Raw genomic sequence first — 22669 nt, forward strand, 5'->3', positions numbered from 1 at the left:
TGGGATCCTATTCCTGTAAGGAAGAGAAAACAGAGAAACTCCATCAATTTGAAAGCCAAGCAATAGCCCAGGGTCAGGGCAGGACCAAACTTCCAGCAGGTGCATCTCTCCTAATACGCTAGCCAGGTGGCCCACATAGCACCCCTGATGCTGGCTGGTTAAGTATTCTCTGCTGGCGCCTGGCTGAGGAAGACGCCCCGGGGACCCCCATCCTGGGTCTGTGGCCACAGCAAAGAGAGCAGGACGGAGACAGCAACCCCCTTGGAGAATGTCTGACCAGGAGATTGAGGACTTTGAAGTGGACAATCTGTCTGACACGTCCCGGATGATCCCGGGTCTCCCGCCTTACGACATGGATGACCAGCTGCTTCCCATGGAGCCCCGTAGCGCCTGCTGCTGCTGGGCTTGGACCCTGATGGTCGTCACCATGAACTCTCTGGTCTTTCTCCTGAACTTGCTCCTGATGGTCACCATCTTCACCGTCGTGCTGCTGCCGACCATTGTGGTGGTGTACTTCGGCTTCCAGTGCCACTCCCGGGTAAGTGAGCCCTGCTCTGCACAGTCCCGGATCCCGCACCCAGGGCAGGGGTCTCTTCCAGGGGGCCTGGATCTCATTCCTGAAGAGAGGAGGGCAGGGGAGGACAGCAGCATTACAAACAAAGCTGACGTCTCTCAGCTTTGGCTTGACTTTCAATAGGTGTGTGTGTGCCCTTGAGTGTGTCTGAAGTAGGGCGGGTTTGTGGGCGAGGGGAAATGGGCAGAGAAATAATACACACACACACACACACACACACACACACACACACACACGAACTGACCTTACTGACCCGTTCTCCAAGACGGCCCAATCCAAAGCCCATGGAAGTGAATGGGACTGCAAAGGATTGGAAATATTTGCTTTTGCTTTGGAGCTGATGATTTGCTGTTGGGAGCAAGGCTTGTTGGGAGGAACCCGTGAAAGGAAAAACAACTTGATCCCAACTTTGTTGGCTCGCCAGTCCTCGGCCACAGAGCATCACGGAGCGCTCTGCCTTGGAGGTCATTCACTGCAAAGAGATGGCAGGTGTATCCCTAAAAAAGAAAGAACCCTGAAACTTTTGCAGTGTTTAGCAGAGCCAGTCTGGGCCTGGTGCTGGAGGGGAGATGGGGGAAACAATCTGCGGTGCTGCGGTGGCAGCGGGGGCTGGCTCCCCTTCTTTCTGCAGCAAGGTTAGATCTAGCTTCCCTGGCTTGCGATTTCATTGCCTCAATATGTGAGTGGTGATAAAGCAAGCTTGCCTTTAACCCTCTCCCTTCCTAGGGATTGTACAGCACTCCCTGTACAGATGGACTAGGTAATGGGTAAGTGATACAGGATCTGGATCCAGGCATCCAGCTTGCCTTGCGCTCCATAGAGGACGTGGGGAAGTTCTCTCCGCGGGTTGAATGCGGTGTGACTACCATTTGCTGGGCCAATGTGTCCACTCTGAAAGAGGGGCTAGGCTTCCTTTCATTTAAGGATTTCCAAGCACTGTGTAGATGCCTTGTGCAGCTGTTCATGCTGGTGTGAAGCGATCTCAGGTCCAAGCAGCAGCATTGTACCCATGATTGTACTGGGGTTGAAGTTTCAGGCCCTGCGGCCTGCATGGTGGATGCTATTTATCCACCACGGACAGTCTTGGCTTCCTTCGGTGCTGATTTCCTCTTGCTGATATGCACCTTTCACAGAGGTCATGGCTGCTCTTTTACATTTTGGCTGCTACAGTCGTGTCCTTATAGGTTTCTTGTCTGTTCATTTATCTGGCAGGCCAGAGTAGCCTCAGCGCAAGGGTTAAAGCAGCAGGTGCAAGAGGAGATGAGGGTTGTTTTCTGGATGAGGTGCATCCAGAAAAGGATGCACCTTGAGAAGGAGGAAATTAAAGATCCTCTTCTGACGTATTCAGAGGGAAGACATGGGGTAGCCCCAGAGCCCGGGGAGAGCTCCCGGGGGCTGAGCAAACTAACTTTCCTTGGGGCTGAGCAAACCGTCTTGGTGCTGTGGGGTTGGGGGTTGAGATGCTCGCACACGTCAACTGTTCTTGGGTAGCAATAATGAGGCTGGGCTAGGCTTTCTTCACCCCACAGAGACACTGGCAGGCAACCCACTCCCCACACGCCTTCTCCATCCTGCTCAGCCTGAGCTTCCCCTTCTCCTGAGCACCCCAAGCCTTCCACCCTGGGAGCACGCAGGGCACGGCAAGGATCTCCGAGCCTCAGTGGGGAGGTTCTCCGGGCTTCCCATTCAATCCCCCAAGTAAACCTGGGAGACTCTAGCCCCTGTGTACCCAACACCAGGGCTCAGCACATGCAGCTGTGAGCTGGGCCCTGTACGGCTCCCATGGGTCTCAGTCTTTGGAGATCTAATGGTGAGGGAGACCCATGCGTGCCACCATCAGTTTGGTGCTCTCCCCCGGGTATTTTCTACCTGAATCCTTTCCCCACCCCACTTATATCAGTACAGTACATCAGTGGTCACCTAAAATTAGAATATGGTGCTAAATCCCCCGAGGAAACAAAGAGTGAAACATGCTTCCCTGATGCACTCTTTGTTAAATATGTTTGGACCCTGGATTTCAAACTTGGAGGAGAGGAAGTCTGGCTTCAGATCAGGAGTCTGGCCCTAGCTACTGAATCTACCTTTAAGTTGGGTCTTATCTGGTGGGTAGAGAATCTGGGTCAGCTTTCCGCCTGCCTTGTGTTTTATATGGGTCAGCAGTATCTAGGCAGGTATGGATGAAATACATATTTTGTCACTGCTGATTTCTCTAAGGGTCCAAACAGGAAGCTTTTCTATGGGGTTTGACTCACCCTGTGCTCAGGCAAAATTTCTGTTTAAGTCCATAGGGATTTTGTCTGCTTGTGGAGAAAGGAAGATCTCCATGGTTGGGCCCTTTGTTATCCTCATCCATCTTAGACTTGTACTTTTGAGACCCAAAGGATGGGCTTAACCCCGTGAGTACTGGCAGAAAGGATCTGGATTGGTTTTAAGTCTTTCGGCTATGCCGGGGAAACTGAAGCTCTGCCAGGCGTAGTTTCTTATTGCTGTTTTAATTAATGGCAGCTTTGACACAGATCACGTAAATACACTGCCTGGGTTGACGGAAAATTCAGTGCAGCTACACTTACTGCAGTTTGCATTTTAATGTCACAATATTTCTCTGGAGCTCCTGGGCAGCCTCTCCTTTATGGAGACAGCTGCAGCAGCTGCCTCACACTCCTCCATGATTTGATGCTGTCCTGCACCCGCCTTAATGTGTTTTGTTCCTTTCCTTTCCATTAAGTCCCTCTTCTTGAGAACATCATTTTCTCTCACTTTGCTTAATGATAATTAATAATAATCAAATGCAATAAAAGCCCTATCATCCCCTCCCCATCCGCAGACCTGGATACGCTCAGGACCGGCTTTCCAGAGGCACTGCTGGCCAGTTGTGCCTTGGTCACCTTCTTGGATTGTATTTTCATGAGGGCTAGTTTCACTCACTCTGATTTTATAGCATTTCAAGGAAAGCTTATGGGTTCACTTCTCTCATGACACTTCCTGAGTTAGCCTTGGGGTGATGTGAAGATGTAGGGGCGTGATCGGTCATTGCTGTCCTCCTGTCTCTTAATGTTGCAGCTGATCCTTAATCCTGCATTTCTTACTCGGGCAAAATGTCCACTGACTCCACTCTAAGTTTTCCCCCAGGACTGGGTTTTTAAGCACTGGCAGTTTCAGGGATGGTTATGGTTTATCTCCCTGCCCAGCAGATCAGGACAGTGATAGGAGCTCTTTGGCTCTTAGCCTGGTTTGTGTTCAGTTCATCACACAGAAAATTCTCCCTTTTTTAATAAACTAAACTGCGTATCTGCACTGACCCACTACATCCCTTGGTCTAGTTTCCAACAGAACATGCCTGGATGAGAAGGACCGAGATCTTCAGCTGGTATGAAGCATTTCAGCTCTCTTGACTTCATCTGGGCTCTGCAGATTTATACTGACCAAGGATCTGGCACATTTCCCTTTAGGATCACAAGGTTTGGTGTTTTCCTGGTCACTGATCCTCTGCCACCAGCGGAAAGTGCCTGGCATGATTCTGGACATCTGCTAGCTGTAGATAAGAGCTGGAGGGAGCTTGAGCTGGTCAGATCCAGGCAGTCACAACATGCAATGAAGTCACCTGGAACAAATTAAACTTGTGCCTTCCAGAGCAGAATGAAAATCTGGCAGTGAGTTGAGGGCCTGGTGCTCCAGGACTGATGAGCTCGTGCCTGATTCTCCTCCCATGTCCTCTAGCGCAGTGCCTTTGGAAACAACAGAGATGCTCTTGACTTACACCGATGCTCTCTCTTTCATATGGCGTCACATATCAACTTCCAAATCTAGAAGCTACTGTCTGGTGTTATCGCTCGATGAGCGGCTTCCATCTGCCCGGTCTGGGCATTTGTAGAGATTGCAGCTTTCAATTAAGTGCTGTGCTGTTTGCATTCACACGAGGGGCTGTCCGAAATGTTCATCTTGTAAGTGTTGTTTTGATGCATCCATATCCAGATCTCAAGTCTGTTCAGCTTGACCCATACTGGCCGTGCCCAATGGGGCACTCGTTCGGTGTTGGTATAAAATGCTGTAGGAATAGATCTGACCTTTCCTGGTGGCTGGCCCACTCTGTTACTGCCCATAGGTTCAGTTCAGCCTCCCCAGTCTCTTCCAAGAGCTTGTGGCCTTCATGTACAAATGGTTTACAACTTTTAAGCCTCTTAGTCTTCAGATAACAGTTGATCAAGCAGGTGATGTTCATCATCTCTTGCTTCTATTGCCAGTAATGATTCATAGATTCATAGATGTTAGGGGCGGAAGGGAACTCAATAGATCATCGAGTCCGACCCCCTGCATAGGCAGGAAAGAGGGCTGGGGTCAGATGACCCCAGCCAGATGCCCATCTAACCTCCTCTTGAAGACCCCCAGGGTAGGGGAGAGCACCACCTCCCTTGGGAGCCCGTTCCAGACCTTGGGGGTCTGTCTGCTTACATCACTTGGTCTAATGCCTGAGTGTACAAGGAGTGCATCCGTGTGTGTAAGTTGTGCAGCCTGTTACGAGTCTCAGTGAACTGTTAAATAGTGTTGAGCTTTTTAGTATGGCAACTTCTGGACCGTACAGGAACACAGTATTCTGCTGGGGCATATTCCCTTGCGAGTGCAGCGGTTCTGAGCACTCTGAAGTTGGCACCCCATGTCATACTGGCTAAGCCTCTTAAGGCAGCTACCTGTACCGAGACTTTACTGCTGACCTGCTGAATGTGATGTTAATAGGTGAGGGAACGGTTTAATATGACTCCTAGGTAGCTCGGGGCATGCTCACGGGAAAGGATGTGGTTGCCTGCTCTGATATTCAGTGTGCTCTTGGCTCGATGATTGTCCAGGTAGAAGAGTGACGATACTGATTTACTGATGCTCAATTTTAAGCACCGCTTGTGGAGATAAGTCAGCAGTGAGTTCCACGTCAGTTCTCCGTATCTTTTCCAGTTCTCTCGTGTCATTTCCATTTTTTCAATTTCGATACAGCAGTGCTAATAAGAGAAAACTCACCTGCCTGCATCTCGTGTGCTTCTGCAATGAATATTCTCCCTGTTCCCCCTGCTCTAAGACATGCAACATAGAGGGGTGCTAGGAGATGTGTTCCCCCAACCCGAGGCACTAGCTTTGTTCTTTCTGATTTCCTCTCCCCCCTGCAGAGCTCCCCTAAAGTAAGCTCAACCCTGTGTCCCAAAAAACAAAGGCCATAGCCCCCTGACTGGCTGTGTGTGACAGACAGACCCTGCTGTTAATGAGAGCACTGGCACAACAGGCCTCATTTTGGTAAATGCACAGCCACAGGTCAGTTGAGAATCTATTATTGAAAGGATAAACTCTTCCTGGCATTAAAAATCAGCGTTATTGTTGGGCAGGGATTGCCCCCCACCACTGAGCTCAAGCATCTATCTTGAACTGAGTGACCCTGCCCAGCCCCCAGGGTGTAAAAGGGGTCAGCCTGTGTCCGTACTCGGTGCAAAGTTATGTTTAACCGTGACTGAGATCAACGGCTTCTTTCTGAGACTAGACAAAATCTTAGGGACAGGTTGTAGTATATTATGGTATGAAATGCCTCCCTGTGATTGGAGCCCAGCGAGCTGAGAGTTGAGACTCTTGGGTTCTTTGCTCAGCTCTGATAAGGTATGGCCTTGACCAAGTCACCTATTTTCTCTCTGCTTTATTTTTCCTACTGCCTTGCCTAGCAGGCCTGCTGTGAGGTCAGCTAAGGATCATATCATGCATTTAGCTATCCTGGATGATGAGGGGTGCGTGGAAGTGCTGAGGACCTCACTGGCATGGGTCCGACTGTGATGAAGGCTCTGGGATGAGGCTCAAGTGATGCTGTCACATCCCTGCTCTGCCACAGAGTTCCTGTGTGACCCTGGTCAAGTTACTTAATCTGCCCATGCCACAGCTGGCTACCTGTGCAGCAAAGATCTCCTGTTTACTCTCTTTCTCCCATCTTGGCCTACTTGGGGAGCTTTTTGGGAGGGGGTGAGGGGCAAGGACTGTCTGTTTCTATGTGTGTACAACACCAAGCCCACAGGGAGGGCCCTGATTTCTGCTGGAGGCCCCACGTGCTCTTGGATCAGTAACACAGTAAATAACCCTGACCACATGCTGCCCTTAGTGGCTAGAGAAGATCCCCTCTGGACCTGGGTGTTGAGACAGCTGAAGTCCAGCCTTTGAGCATCCAGCTCAGGTTTTACCCGGGCCCCGGCGTACACATTGGCAGCACTGTGGGAGTGCAGCACAGGGATCGATGGCATGGATCCACGCATACTTACAGCTGTGAATTCTTCTCGCTGAGTCTTAACTCGTACATTTGGGGCTCTCTGAACCCAGAGCCGCACCAGCATGCTGAGATGCATTGCTGATGGCAAGCAGTTATTTCTCGCTCCAGGAACAAGCTGGTCCTTTCCAATAAAACCAATATGATGTATTATGCAGTGAACATGTTGTTGGCATGGACTGAACACAGCTGGCCCCCTGCCTGGCACCTCCCCAGAGCCAGGGATGATTTGGAGATGATATTGTCCTTTCCGTAGCTGATGCGCTATGCTGGGCAGGTTCGTTCTGCTGAGTGTATAGCCCTGAATGTTTTTGACATCACCCCCAGCTTCCATTATTATGGGAAGCTTCCACTGATCCCACCCGCTGACAAACAAGGAGGCTTTTGTCAAGGGAATGGCTGTTTGGGAGGAGGCAGATAAATGGTGCTGCTAATGTGCACCCAAGTAATGAGCCACGCTGGGTATCAGCCACCTGCTAGTGCCATTGTGCTGCCCCACTCTCACCCTCTCCGTGGGCTCCTCTGCTCTCCTGAAAGATCACTCCATCCCGCAGGCAGAAGTCATGCCCACGGGCTTCAGCGAGACTCTTGTCTCCTGAGCGGGCTGACAATCATGCCTCAGGTCTCTTGCTGCTTGCAGGGACCCATCTCAGTTTTGCTAGCTCTTGTGAAAAAACTGCCTCACTCCCTTACCAGGGGCCAGGCTGCATCCTCTCACCCCACCTCGGTAGGACCTGATGCTGTGATTTTCCCCGTGAACCACAGCAGGAGCTTCTGAATGAGGCCTTGCCGTCTGTCGGGGTGCCCCAGTCCAGCTTTAGCCTGGCTGCTTAGTCCCCGCCAGCTTTTCAGCTTCTGGAAACACAGCAGCCACCAGAGACATTAATTATGAATTGATTTTTCACAACTCCCTGCCTGGGATTGCTGTGGTTGTTTTCCTTCTGCTGTTCAGACTAGGTAAATTGCTAAATTGGGCATCCAAGGGTATCACTGGCTAATAACAAGAAGAACAAATCATGCCGGCTTTGTCAGCCAGGCTCTGCAGAGCAGTCATTGGGACCGTATGCTTTATGTTTTCCTTGGTGCAATGCATGTTTGTCTTGTAAACACGGGGCTGAGTTACTCCAAGCACTGAGTTCCCTGCAGAACTGTGGAAGTTATTCTTCTCCTCTTCTCAAAAATGTCCTTGGGGGACTTGTGAAAAGTGATAGAGTCTCAGGCTGCAGACAGACATTGCATTTATCCTGGGATAAGCCATGTTATCCTGGGATGAAGTGCAACCATACAGACGTCCATGTCTGTTGGCCCAGGATAAATCCTAACAGTTTCCCAGATAGGAGGTAGTACCAGTTTATCCTGGGATATTGCAACGTATGTCTGTATAGTTATCCTGGGATTGCATCACTGAATCAATGGCAGAAAAGCAGCACTGCATTCAGTCACTCACTAAACCCCAGTTAGAAGGGTGATGTGTGTATTTGCCAATCCCAGGATATATTTGTGTCGGGACAAACGCAGGCACTACTTATCCAGGGGCAAATGCAACATCGGTTCCTAGCCTTAGTCGCACAGCCAGAGATGGGTTGATGGGTTCCCCTTGGATTAAAAATTCCCTCCCTCCCTGAACATTCATCTTTTTCTAGCATCAAATCTGCACCTTTTTATCTTCCCCTTGTTCACTTCTGCCTGGCCTGGTGCCTGTGGAGTCCAGCTGAGTCGGGAAGTCACTGAATACCCTGGGAATTCCAGCGAGGGCTTGAAGTGCAATTCTCAGTCACCTTAGCCAGCCTTTTTTCTTCAGCTCTGCAAGAGCTTGAAGAGCTCCTAGTCACTGAAGTAGGATGCTTCAGATCCCACCCTGCCCTGGGACCTCAGGATGTGGTTCAGAAAGAGCTTCCTCTTCAAAGGAATGGCCCATCACATGTCCCGGGTAGTGGGCAGCAGGAGCCCTGCACCCATCAGCACTGATGGAGCAAGTTCCCCTTCCAGACCCTGGTTCTCTGTGGGGACAGGTGGCATGGGGACAAGACTGGCTCTGTCAGGAGCATGGTTATGTCCTCAGATGAGTTCCCCGGTATTCATTTGGGATCCCAGGGCAGTGCTCCTGCGCTCAGGACCCTGCCTGCGAGGCCCATTACATACCTCTCACTCCATGGCAGGTCCCACTGCTGACCTGCACGCTGGCTGATGGCTCCCGCTAGACTTGCCCTGCCTCCTACCTGATGCCATGCTACCCAGTCACCCCGTGGGCCTTGCCTTGCTGCTTTCCAGCATCAAACCCCTTTTATAGTTTGTCCACGGAAATCATGTGGAAAAGGCTCTTTTCTCGTTCAGCTACTGCATGCGTGAAGGCTTCATCTCCCAGCCATCTATGAGCACAGGCTGAAAGCATCTGGCTCTTCCCCGATTTATAAATGGATGGGCTTTTAGCACCTATTTGTTTGGCTGGGAGAATACTTTGGGCTATATCTGGCAGAGCTGTAGCTGGGGATTACTGGTGAGGAAAGCTTTCCTGACAGCCGGCTCCAGCCTACACCTCCCTCCTTTTCTTTACAGTTGTTCTTATCCTCTTGAGGAGTTGTGGGGCAGCAATCTGCATTTCAACAAAGTGCTTCTGATCCTGCTTGGGTCACTTCATCAGGCCTCAAGACATGGTTCAAGTACTGGCCACTCTGGACGCCATCCACATGCGAAGTCCCAGCTGGGCCCTTCTTGAACCCTGCCCCAGAAGGGAGAGGCAGAGGAACGGCCATTGACAAGACCCAGTAGATTGAATTGTGCCCATCTTCCTTTTTCTTTGAATGACTCCAATCCCAAGTAGGCAATTTAGACTTTTTTTTTTTTTTAGTCCCACTGATGCTTGTGAAGATGAAGTGTCAGCCCAGCTCCTGAAGGCAAAGAGCTCCCTGTGTCGCAGTGCTCAAATGACTATCCATCCATCCACCGCCTGGAGCCCTGGTGCTGATTTCCCCTGAGCTCAGTAAGGGTCTGACATTGTTGTTATCACCAGGCCAGAGTATCGGGCTGAAATTCTTAATCCAGGTCACTAATATCGGCTGCTCAGCCAGGGGTGCCTTGGGATGGATTTTCACCCAGCTAGCTCAGCTTGGAGCCACTGGCTTGGAAGACCTGTCCCACTCCTGGGTTATTCTTTTTGGAGAAAGGTTGAAGCACCCAACCAAGAACATGTCACCCAGATTACAAACATCGGCCCTCCACGATCCTGAATAATACTGCGCCTTTTCACAGCACAATGCATCTCCTATGTTTTGTGCTAAGGTCCATTACGGCCTTGGGTTTCGAACTCAAGGTGGCTGAGGGAAATGAGCCATTCGATCAGAATGGCCCTCAGCATAGTGAGAAATCAGGGCTTGATTTTTCTTCTAGGACCACAGTGGTTATGGGTGAGGTGGGGATAGATCTGCGGTGTTGGCTGCGTGGAATGATACTTACAGGTGCTGGATGCCTTTCCCACAGCGGTCTCAAAGAGCTTGACAAACCCTGGGCTTGAGTCTCATCCAGCACGTTTTACACTGGTGTCACTTCACTTCCTTTCGGAGAGTTACTCACTGGCGTGAGATCAGTGCTGGGCCAACGCAGTTGGCATCCTCTGTGCACAGGTCTCATCATCTCTGTTGCTTACAGAAGGGTGGAGTGGAGAATAGGGGGTGACGTGAATGCTCAAGGCCACATGATGAGTCAATGGTAGAAGTAAGAGTAGAGCCCAGGAGGCTTGCTTTTTCTCTCTGGAAGGGTAGATAAATGAATAATATGTGATTTCTTACGCTGAAGTAGAGAATCGCTGAAATGTGGGGCCGGAGGGGACCTCAGGAAGCCTTCTAGTCCAACCACCTGCTCAAGCAGGAGCAGTTCTTCCAACCTTTCCTCCCGTGTCATATTTTCTAGCCCTCTGTGCATTTTTGTTGCTTTCTTCTGGAATCTCAGCAGTTTTCCCACGTCTTTCTTGAGCGGTGGTGCCCAACCTACAGTTGAGCCCTCATGAATGCTGAATACAGTGGATAAATCACCTTTCATAACTGATATACACTCTTCCTGTTAATACAGCTCAGGATACCAACAGGGTTTGTTTGGTTTTTTTGCAACAATAGTACACTTCTCACTCATCTTCAGCTTCTAGTCTGATGTAATCCCAGGTCTTTTTTTTGTAGCACTGCAGCTTTGCAGTGGTACTGTTTTTCATGCCATTCGTGGCTCTTTTTAATTGATCCAGTTGTGTTCCAAGCATTAATGCTGTGGCCTTGTTCTCTCATGCCTGGCACTTTATGCACACATCAGCACCTGTGTAAAGTGATGTAACATGGCTGCAAAGTGCTTCCAAGTCAGAATAAGAGGGTTTTGCCCCCCACTGCTTAGTGCTGATGGAAGTGACTGCAGTAGGTACAGAGTAATGGAGCATCAGGCCCAGTTTGTGTGAGGTGTTGTCAGCATCAACCTGCAAATGAGGTCCTTCTTCCATAATGCACCGTGACAGCGCTCCTTTAAAGCATTTCTAACCGATCCCCAGTGGTTGTAGGCCAGGGATGAGAGCCAGGACAGATGGCAGTGACTTTAAAGCAGCTCTTAGCAGCAACTCGCAGAGATTAGGGGATTGTTTCTAAGGCTTCTTGGGAGGTTTAAAGACCTTCCTTGTGAATCTGCTCCAAGTTGATAGAGGTTGATAGGCTGAGTGTCCCAAGTTTTTTTTTTAGGGATGGAGAACACTCTCTTCCAGGATAGACCACACAGAGAAGTTCACTGGTTTAATTCATCTCATCTTCACCAGTAAGGAAAGGGTATTTAAATGAATAATATGAATTAAGGGTATTTACTGAATGCTGCAGTCTCTTAAGTTATTTGCATGTAAACCAGATAAAAAAACCCAAGAAAACAGGACCTACCTTGCTATGTCATGGCTTCATGAAGTGAAAATCAGAGGCCAAATGTGAGCATCCAGATGCAGCGTGGATGTCTGCATGTGGCGGGTGATGTATCAGGACAGGACCAGCAGTAGGGACAAATTGGGTAAGCACCTGCTTCGGAGACTCATGCTCCTTGGAGCACCTACGTGTCCATGACATGGTTCCATCAGCGCAGGGGCCACTGGCACGTGGCTGGATCTGATCTTCCTTAGGGGAGGCAAGATCACTGCGGTGGTGCTTTCCGTGGAAGTCACATGGATTGAGAGAGATGAGGAGTTCAGGATCTTTGCCCTTAGGGGTAAAGGAGGGCACACAATGAAAAGAGAAAGTCATGGAGTGAAGAATTTGCTGGTGAGCTGCACATTAATAGCTGCCAGTTAGTGCTGATTGGAATAGGAGCCACTCCAGCATCTGAAGCAAGGCCACAAGGGTTTGAAATAATGAGATACAAGCACCTTCCTCTATTGCTGCCTCAGCTGGATGTAATAAAAGCAGAACACGATGAATTCATTACAAGACTTCTGCTTCTCCTTTTCCAAATTATCTGCATAAAACAGTTTCTCCATCTCGGTGGCTTCTTGTGGAAATTTGTTCCTGCCATCTGTTTTGCTCCTAGCTTTGCTTCCTAATGTAAGGACTTGTAAATCTTAAAAGCAGTTAAAATCAAGCAAGTTGTCAGTGGCCTTCCTGAAATTTCTATTCACGCTTTACCCACAGCTGTAAAGTCTTTATAGGGAGAGAGCAGAGCCTTTGAAAGAAGTGTTTGAAGCCTTTTTATTCAGTGCTAATCTATGTGCTCACATTTATTTCCTCACCGGAGAAGATAGAGCTGTATAACTTGTGGACCTGTGTCAGGAAGAGTCCTCTAGAGTCTCTTATTCTGTCCATGGGAATGTAAACAAGGGATCTTTTTTTAACGGACTGAATGGTAATTCAGGACCAAAAGCAGAAGTAATGAAATGGCACTTGCTTAGCACAGACGGCTGTCTAGGAAAGGTAGAGCAAAAAGCCACACTTAAATCAGCACTTTGTACCAGGTGTTCAATTGGACAATTTTGCGCAGAAGAGCATTAGGACAGGCATCCTGTCAAGATCAGACTTATACGTATGATGGGTAAATGGATGCACAGTGAGCTAGTTATACTCATTTACAATGAGCAGTGTCTGAGAGCTCAGACAGGAAGGTAAAGCTATCTGTCTGCTGGGTGTCTGGGCCACTCCGTTGGTCCAGCCATAGATGGGCTGTGTCTAAAGTCCATATCTAGAGCCCTGGGAAGGTTCAGATTCTGATTTCAGAGTCGAAGTGCAGAGTTGAGACTTGGTGTTGTCCGTATTGAAGATGGCTCTGAATTTACAGCTTCAAGCTTGGAGGCTTCTCTAAAAAGACCTGGGGTCAGAGGCATGGATCAGTTTCTGGCAGATCAGTGGCAAAACAAGACTGAGGAGCATCCCCTGCCGTGGGTAGCTTGCCTTGTTGTGAAGCATTCAGCTACTCCGTGAGCAAATTGCAGCCCTGGACAGTATCACACCCCTGGCTGCAGTATTGCACTTACAGTAAAATCCCTGGCTGGATGTGCCTGTAGTGCCAGTAAGAGCATTTTAGTTCCCCAGCTGTTTCTCTGGGGTGAGGGCCACTGGGAAGGCTCCTTTGAACAGAAACTATCTGAGGTCCGGGCTGGAACCTAAAGAGATGTTCGGCTCTTTGGGCTGAAAGTTTCACAACATGCCATTTCCATCTACCATGCCTTCCCAGGAGGGGATGTACTGCTCCTGATGCCAGTAACAAGACTATTTTAGGAGCCAACTTGCCAAAAGAAGACTAGAAAGAAGCAGGGACCAGACAGCCGGGGAGGAAAACGATGCAAACCTAGAATCAAGGTAAGAGTGGCCGACTCAGAGCCGGGTGTCACTGTCGCAGCCACAGGCTGAGCCTAAGAGTGTATGAAAGCTGAGATGCTGTCTCCAGCACTGCACCCCACCTCAAGTCATCCTGGCTAAATAGGCTCCATGAAGCCAGGAGATGACCCCTGCCCCAAAGAGCTGGCAGACTAAATAAAAGGCAAGAGACAACAGGCAGAAACAGATGGGGGGCACACGGGACAGCATCGGTCGGCGAGAGTAGACAGCGATCTCAGCACTAACACCATGGCTAAGCAGAGGTTCAAGGAGGCATCTGAAGGATAATGGATTAGTTTATGGGAAGCTTCTCCTCAGCCGCCTGGAAGAAGTCGTGCAAGAGGTGGTGGCTGACATTATGGGCTGATCAGAGATGGGAGTCGACTTCTTCACTGTGGGCAGGAGCTGGTCGGCCAGGAAAGACCAAGGATGTAAAGAGAAGCATCTTCTGTGTGATGCAAAGGAGAAAGGGAGAGCTGGTGGAGGAGTGCAAGAACAGGGTGATGTGGACAGAGCAATGTACTAGGGACATGACAGTTGCAGCCACATTTTGGATGGATGGGGACCAGCATGGCAAGGTTGCATTTGCCAGGGCAGAGAGCAGGGTGATGCACTGATAGAGGTTTCATAGTTTCTAGGGTCGGAAGGGACCTGAACAGATCATCAAGTCCGACCCCAACTGGTGATGAGAACCCAAAGGAGAGCTTAGCTATGTCAATGGATAGGGCAGGCCATGACTTTGAGATGCAGTATGAGTCTGTGAGGCTTAGACATAGCCTGGATGTGAGGACCTAGCAAGAGGGTCAAGACCAAATGATGCTCAGGTTGCAGTCCTGAGTGACGGGCAGGAGGGGGGTGTTGTCCAACGGAGGAAGAGAAGAGGTAATGGAGAGAGCTGGGGGGCTCCTTTATAGAGCCTGGGATGGCAGGAAAGGGAGAGACTGATCTAAGCCATGAATCTAGGTCCTCAGCTGATGTAAAGCAGCATCACTCCCTTGGTTTCTCTGAAGCGATGGGAGCTTACATCCATGGGAGATTGGCCCGAACCCTTTGGAAAAGGCTGAGTGCCATTATTGATTGGTGTGTTTGTTTTGAACCACTATCCCAGTCCCTGGAGCTGAAGTGCCCCCAGGAATTGCTGCTCTTGCTGGGCTTTCACATTGTGGCTTCAGCTTTTGATCCAGCCGGGGAGCAATTAGCACACATAATGTTGATCTGAAAGCCTTGAAAGAATCATGAAGTGGCTTCAGATGCTCTCAGTCCTTTCCCTTTCTGAAGCCATGCAGGGAGCAAACAACAAGGCACTTGCCATTATGAAAGGCTCTCCCACTGTCTGGAGGGAGAGCGATGGGACCGATGGCACGGTGCAGAGATGGATTAGGAGAGAGCTTTAATTCAGATGGCTTTGCACTCAAAGGTTCCTCCGTTCTTAGAGGTCGAAGGGGGTGGGAGCCACGGACACGACCCCTCCGTTCTCGTCCCCTCTGTTTAAAGGGCAGAATTGAAAGGAATCGAAACTAAAAGCTGGCATGAGCTTGCACGCCGCTTGGGAAATCTTGGGCAGCCGGAGTAGTTATTACAAAAAGAAAATGAAGTCCAGCGCCCCAGTGAGAAAGGTGGGCTGGGTGCATTTCAGAGCAAATGAAATCCCCTGGAGCATCTCGCAGGAAACCGAGAAGTTGCGATGACCTGGCCTCAGTCGTCGGTGCCTTCCAGCAATGGAGAGGGCATTTGCAAAAGGAAGGAGTATGGCAATGACAGGGAGGTGGCATCTTTGGGCATGTCGTGTTTCTCCCTTTCGCGAATGGCAAGCAGGTGCTTTCACTTTCAGTGACATTAATGGAGTGCCCACCCAGGCCGCATCAGCCACAGCTAGGGGCAAACCCGAGGCCTCTCTTTTATTGGGCCTCCACAATGAGTGTTAAAAGACCTGTGTTAAACAAGGCTAAAGCAAGGCTCATCCACTGCTACATGGCCCAGCCACCACTAGAGGGAAACAAGCCACCACCTGCGGGGACATGGCTGACACCAACTTTGCTAAGAATCAAACCAGAATGAACCAAAGCAAAGACGCTAGGAGAGAGCACAGCGGCGTCTCCCCTCTGTAGCACTCTGCACCGAGCACAAAATGGCTGCCCGTCTCCATAGACCGTAACTCATAGTACTCAGACACTGGCTTGCAACACCGTCTGCCTAAAAGCACCATAGGGTGGGTTGGTGAGGAGTTAGGGTGCTTCTGAATCTCAGAAAGAGAAAAAATATTCAGTACATGGGCCCGGCCTCGCTGCATCACTCTCAACAAGATATTGCACAAACTGAATTTTCTGCCAAGCTAGCAACAGATGGGGACGCGTGGCTCTCTCCAGTATATTAGCATTTCAACTTCTATGTTATTAATCCCAGACTGAGTCATAAACTGTTGACTCTGAAGTCTTGCTGAAGCAATAAAAGTCGACATCTGTTCCTTCAGCACTGCTTAAAATGAGACACCAAGCTCTATGCGGCCAGTGCTCAGAAACAAAAGCAGAATATGTGCAGGATGCATCGTGCGCACTTGGAGGAAGATGCAAAGAAAGCATCCTACATAGAGATGGCCACGAGCCAGAACCAAGTACCGGAAAGCCCAAGGAGATTGTCTACTTCAGTACTGAAGCCCTGGCTATGCCAGGGTCTCTCCCTCTTGTGGTTTTCCACAAAAAAAAAAAAAAAAATCAGGGCTCAGCTTTATGCCAATGTGGAATGAAAACAACCTTTGCAAATGGGAAATTTCTTGTGTAGTGGCATTCTTGCATGATAACAAGCTCTATTTCCTTCAGTCTTTATCAAGCACAGTGGAAAGATAGGGGTCCCTGGAGGAACTGAGTCTTGGAAGTATTCGATACTTTGCTTTATCGGCACCTAAGAAAAGGAGTCCAAAGCTTGTCCAAGGGGCTGTAGCTTACTGATAGCCCCTTATTTAGCAGCGAGGTGAGCACTGAACGCTCCCATTGCTGCTGCTTCTGCTTCTACAAGGCTTGTGGGTGGAAAAACCTTCCCAAAAGCATTGTGCGAGTTTGTTCTTCATCTGCACAGCCATGTATAAAAACTGCATATCCAAGCCCAGCATCCTTGACCAGGGGATGAGAAATGGCGATGAAGAAGCCCAGCTGGAAGCTGCTGGAATTAAAACTCCTGTGAAAGGCGACCTGCTTTTGTCTAGGATCCAGGCTTGGGCCTAGAGTACCTGGTGATTTCTCTCCTGAAGAGCCTTCACTCTTGCTGATATTTTGCCAGTAAAACCAACAGCCCCAGTGACTTTGTGTACTGGCGACCAGTAACCACACACTTGTGGGTCCTTAAATTAGTAGGGATGGACAGGGCACAAAAGCAGCTTGCAGGACATACAAGCAGCAACCAGCTAGACATTGTCTTTCTGTATTCAAGCCAATGAACTATGGAGGTGACCTGCTACAAAAGGTGTCATGGGAGGAAAGAGAGAATCAGATCCGGCAGCTGGGAACCCCAGGAAGTGAAAGCAAACAGTCTTCTGGTTCCTTTCAAAATACTTTGGGGTTTTGATGGCTTAAACCATTTGGTTGGAAGCCTTAATGGATTGCAAGCCACTTTATAAGAACAACTCCAGGAGGTGAAAGGGTGCAACCCAGAGTTGGAGATCACAGACCTTAGGAGAGGAACACAGGTCTGACAGCTTATGAACAACATGCCAGTTAGATTCATGGCTTAGATCAGACGAAACATCAGTCCTTCAACACATGTGAACATGGTGTTTCTAGTCCCACTGAGAGAGGCCTTTATTAAGGACCTGGTATGGAACGGATGGTCGAGCTTACGCAGCCAGCTAAGCAGCCCAGCAGGCCTGCTGTGTTACTCAGCAGAGCTCCTGAAAGGGTTGGGTTGTCAATGATTAAAGTAGGAACATAATTAGCCAAAGGCTCTGTGTGCTGGGGGATTGCCTTGTTAAACCCACGCTGGTGGATCCCAGCTAGGCTCGTTCCCACACAGGCACTTATTGTGTCCTTCTTTGGGTGTTTGTTTTTGGACCCTCCAGTTTGGACTCTCCAGCAAATTGTTCCAGGAAGCAATCAGAAACCCTGGCCAGTCACATTCCCAGGCCTGAAAACCTTTGGCTCATTCTGATATCTTTAATTAACTTCTTTTTTTATCTGTTTTACCCCCTTCCATTACTTCCTGTCCCACACACATCACTACAGTACCTGAATGCCTTGTTGCTCCTGGTCTCCTATTTTCCTGGCTGCTGCTGGATGTCTTGAGTCGAGGTGGAAACAGAGCTCAAAGTGTTCATACGAGAAGTGTTTCCCTCGGCATTTCCTAGCTGCCTTTGGTGCTCCAAGCAGCGCTGCAGACTTAAGGGTGCCCTCCGTCCAATTCTACAAGGCCAGCGAGCTCCTAACGGCGTCCAAACCCAGCCTTTCTCTGCACCCACACCCTGATCCTTGTAGGGTTCATGCCCCCCTCTCTGCTTGTTGCAACTCCTGCAGTTTGCTTGTCAATTAGTTCTGTTTATGGGGCCAGAGCCATCCAGTAATAACCCAGAGATGATGTTTCTGACTTGGAAGCAGGGCTGCCAATGTCACACGTCCTAATTTAGATCACTAGCTTTCCTCTTGCACTCAGGGCTTGGGAAATTACCCTTTCTCTTTCAGTTTTTAATTCAATGCAGGGTGCACTCTGCCCTGTTTTCTCTTGTTTTACTGAGGCTTTGCTGAGGCCAGTGTCCGGGATGCTCTTCCTCTGCTCTTCTCATTAGCTTTATTCTTCTGACAGCATCTCTGAGAGGCATCCGCTTGGCAGGAGTTGTGAAAATAAACTGCCTCAGAAGGCAAGGCAGAGCAAGCGGTAATTGGGCACGCAGGAAAGCAGGCTGCCTGTGCGACTGAGCATGGATCTGCACTACGGGATCTGCCATGTTGGTCACCAGGTATCAAATCATCAGTGGTCCAGCCTCTCCTGCTGCAGTGGGCAAGCCTGCCAGGTTTTGGTTGGAGGGGCCATCCTCCGCTTCGTCTTTCTTATTGCCCATCCTTCCTGCTCCCCGTCAGCTTCTGACTATACCCTTGTGTGATCAGAGCTGGGAAGCCTGAGAGGTGAGAGCAGGCATCCCACTAGCTGCCTTCAAAACAGTGGTGGGTTTTAGTGGCTTCAAGCTGTTTGTGAAAGTTTCCATGGCTTCAAGACTAGGAGATAAAAGATAGGGTGCAGCCCATGTGAGGACGGAGGTCACCGGTGTGTGCAAGAGCAAAAAAGGAGTGGAGAGCAAGTCCCAGTTAGATCCATTGCTTAGAGACGCCAGTACAGGAGGAGAGTGCACGAACATTACCTCCAGACCCTTTGAACAAGTCTTTCTTTATGGAGATATCTCACCAGATAGTCGTGAAGCCAAGAGTCCTATTCATTAAAGCTCCTAAATGGATTAGGTTGTCCATTATTTGGTGAATCATTTTGGATGGAAAAAGAAGGGGGGCGGGGGGCTTTTGGAAATGTCCACTTATTTCACTCTTCTCCAAACATAACTTGGGGGCTTTTCCTTTGGGAGCTTTGTCCTTCAAGTATTGACCTGCAGTTAAAGGGAAAAAAAGGGTGAAATACCCTGAAAGGGTACCCTGAGAGGGTTTTAAAGAGGGTGAAATACCCTGAAAACAAATGGAAATGTTTCTCTTGGGGTTGAATGAAACTGTTCTGGCTGCTCTGAACCAAAACAGAAAACATGCCAAGTTTTCATCCAAATTAAAAGCTCCAAACGCTGCATTTCAGTCTGAATTTTTCCTCCCTGATTTTGGTGTTCAGCCACTGCTTCGCAACATCTGTCAGATTCCCTGCTGTACTTGAAATAACCCTGCTGAGCTCAGTTCAGGAAGGGGCTACTTGGTCTGAGTAGCGAGTTCGGGATCTGTGCTTCTATATTCCACAGAAACATAGCAAGCATTCGGATAGCTTCATCCTGATCGCAAGCAAGAGTTAGCTTGGGAGTCCAGAAATATAGCCCAGTTCCTCTGCCTTCTTACCATCTAGTTGCCTCGGAGAGATAATGTGATTTGCAAAGCAGCATCCTCGTCTGTCTGCCCGGAGGCTAATGTTGTTGTCTTGTCACTACAGAGGCCAAAGCTCAGTTCAGACAGGGGCACTAATATCATCCTCGATATCAATTATTATTATTGCATTTACCATTAGGCTTCGAGTTTTACTCTTTCACACACCAGTTCTGCAGTCCCCACAGGCAAAGCTGGCACTTGGCTTTATTGCGGCTGCTGCTGCCTGCAGGTAGAGAGGAGCTGGAGGTGGAGCGGGTTATCATAGCAACAGGGGATGTGGGGGAAATATTGCATGCAGAAACCTTGGCCTTTTCATGGGCAAAAATGACCTTCCGGGTCAGTCAGAAGCAGGAGAATCACTTTCTTGGTTTTGCTGGAGATACATCGATCGATGCATGCCAGGGTATTGTTTGCCCTGCTGGCTACATCATCGCACGGCTGGCTCATATTCATACTGTGGTCTATTATTACCCCCAGGTCCCTTTCATTTGTGGTGCTGGTCAGTTTGGTGCCCCCAAGCCTGTAAGTGTGTTGGAAGATGATCATCCCCAGGGGAAGCATTTTACGTTTCTCAACGTTGAACTTCATCTGGTTCCGATCTGCCCAACCTGCCAGCCTGTCTAGGTCCACCTGTATCTGCAGCCTATCTTCAAGTGTGGCCACACTCCCCCATAACTTGTTGTCATCTGCAAACTTGGCCAGTGAGCTCTTCACCTCCACATCCAAATCATTGATAAAGATGTTGAAAGCACTGGACCATGCACAGGGACACCACGGGCCACTTCTCGCCAGGACGACGCAGTTCATTAGGACTCTCTGGGTCCTAACCAGCTTCCTACCTGCCTGACTGTTGAGCAGTTAAACCCACAATCCTCCAATTTTCCCATGCATGGGATACTAGATCAAAGGCCTTTTGGAAGTCTAGATATACAATGCTGACCTCCTCTCTCTTATCCAGGTGGCGAGTTACATGATTGTAAAAGGAGATGAGGTTGGTAAGACAAGACCTGCCCGGGAGGTGGGGGAGAGGGGACCTGAGAAGGTGGGGACCGGAGGCCCACAGAGGATCAGTTTGGGGACATATGTTGGGGCATTCAGTTTCTTTTTACTGTCTTGCTGAATTTGCTCCTCTTCATGGTCTCCTGGCCTCAGCCAGAGCTCTGCAGCTCACACGGCCAGCGCCCACAGCAGCCTCTCCTCATCCAGTTCCGGTTCCCCATGCAGAGCTCTGCAGATGCCCCTCACCTGACACCCCGTACACTGTGGTTCCAGCCCGGGTTGTCCCTACCAGCCCTGCCCATGTGTAGCCATCCTGTTCTGTAGCATCCTCTCCTATTTGGGTACGGGGTCTCCCACACAGCAAAGCAGTCCTGCTATGCCCGTGTCCCCAGGGAACCAAGCCAGTGCCTCTCATGCCTTGCATTAGCCTTCTTTGTTCTCTCTAATCTCCAAACTACCTAGCACAGCCCTACCAGAGCCCTTGCTTCTGACCTGGGACCTCTCCCAGGGTCCTGTGATGGGTCGCGTGAGCAGGGGCTCAAAGCTGTCATTGCAACGTGCAGCCACACAGTTCAGTGTTACACGTCTCTAAGAGATTCTCACCAGGACCGGGCTGAATGTGGCAGCTTCCCAGCCTGTGCTGTGACCCACGAGGAAGAGTCTGAAAGCAGCTCGCTTGCAGCAGCGGGCCGTGGTGCTGAGCTGCTTTGCTCTTCGGTGCTCTCAGCTACAGGGGATCTCTTACATACAACAGGAAGCCCTGTTTGTATCTCCCCTGCCCCTTTCCTATACAGAGAATTCGGAACAGCTTGGAATTAATAGAGAAACATTAAAAGGCAATTTCTATTAGGCCTCCAGATCCCAGGCAGAATCAGCTGAAGCCATTTCCTAGCAGGAGTGAGCTAATAATAATTGACATATTCATCATGTACATTCAAATGAGCTAATCAGACTTGACTTGAGCTGTGAAGACAACCCGGAACTAGTACATTATGTCTTCTAATGAGGGTGTTTTCTGGGGAGAGGAATGAAAATATCGAGAGGGGAAAAAAATCGTGGTGCAATGGAAATGTTATTACATCCTTCGGTTCAGAAGGGTTGGCCGGTGGGTCAGAGCTGTTTCCCATCCACACTGGCTACAACCTCGCTGTACGTCCTAGATGCTTCGTGTGACCTCGTGATGCTGCAGAAATGTTGGGAGTGGTTATACTGCTGTTGTGCTGTGGACCCGGTTTGGGATCTGTTCCTAGCAGAGTCATGTATCTCAGGCCAAATCTGGCGAATCAGTCCCAAACTCTATTGATGGAGCAGAGCTCAATCATTCAGGTCTGTGTGGTGCTACCATCGGCAAGTCTCTTCCCTCCCAGACTCTTCAGCCTGGGGCTTCAGATACTCCCAATTCCACAGCAGGCGTCCTATATCAGACAACCCTGGAGGGCTTGGAGTTCAGATGCCCCCTAGTCTCACTTGCCCCTAGCCAAAAGGCCAAAGAAGCAAGCTAGAGGGAAAGCCCGAAAGCAAACCCCCATCACCATAAATTGTGTAGCCAAGATTCTTTCATTTGGAGGCATTTGTAGATGGGAACCTACCACAAGGATAGGTTAGTGCCGCCCAGTAACACGTATGCATGTGAAGGGGTAATAAGGCCAGGATTTGTGTCACTGTAGCTCCTTGAGTTGAGTCCAGCTCTGGCAGGAGGGAGGGTGGTCAGTAGTTTGGATAAAAGACCATACAGGAAGCTCTGGGTCCTGCTGGAAGTATCAAAGGTGACCCATCAAAGGGCCACGTGTCTACATGTGGTGTGGTCTTGGAAGAACCGAGGGCACTTTTATAGGAAGAGGAGAGTTAGCTCCATTGCCCAAATGCCTGGTGATGGGCAATATGATAAAAACCCTGGGCAATGGCATTATGAAATGCCCTGACTCTTATACCGCTTCCCTCTGATTCC

At 49.5% G+C, this 22669-nt stretch overlaps 1 protein-coding gene across 1 annotated transcript in view; it reads left to right on the forward strand.

The window, feature by feature from the left end:
* Positions 1 to 268: 268 nt before the first annotated feature.
* The window catches only part of TMEM88B (transmembrane protein 88B), a 29758-nt gene continuing 7357 nt past the window's right edge, over positions 269 to 22669 (forward strand). The window contains exon 1 of the mRNA XM_006018844.3: positions 269 to 538. Within this exon, the coding sequence (XP_006018906.1) occupies positions 269 to 538 (270 nt within the window). The remainder of the gene's footprint in view (positions 539 to 22669) is intronic.

Source organism: Alligator sinensis, unplaced genomic scaffold (assembly GCF_000455745.1).
Source record: "Alligator sinensis unplaced genomic scaffold, ASM45574v1 scaffold569_1, whole genome shotgun sequence".
Lineage (NCBI taxonomy): Eukaryota > Metazoa > Chordata > Crocodylia > Alligatoridae > Alligator > Alligator sinensis.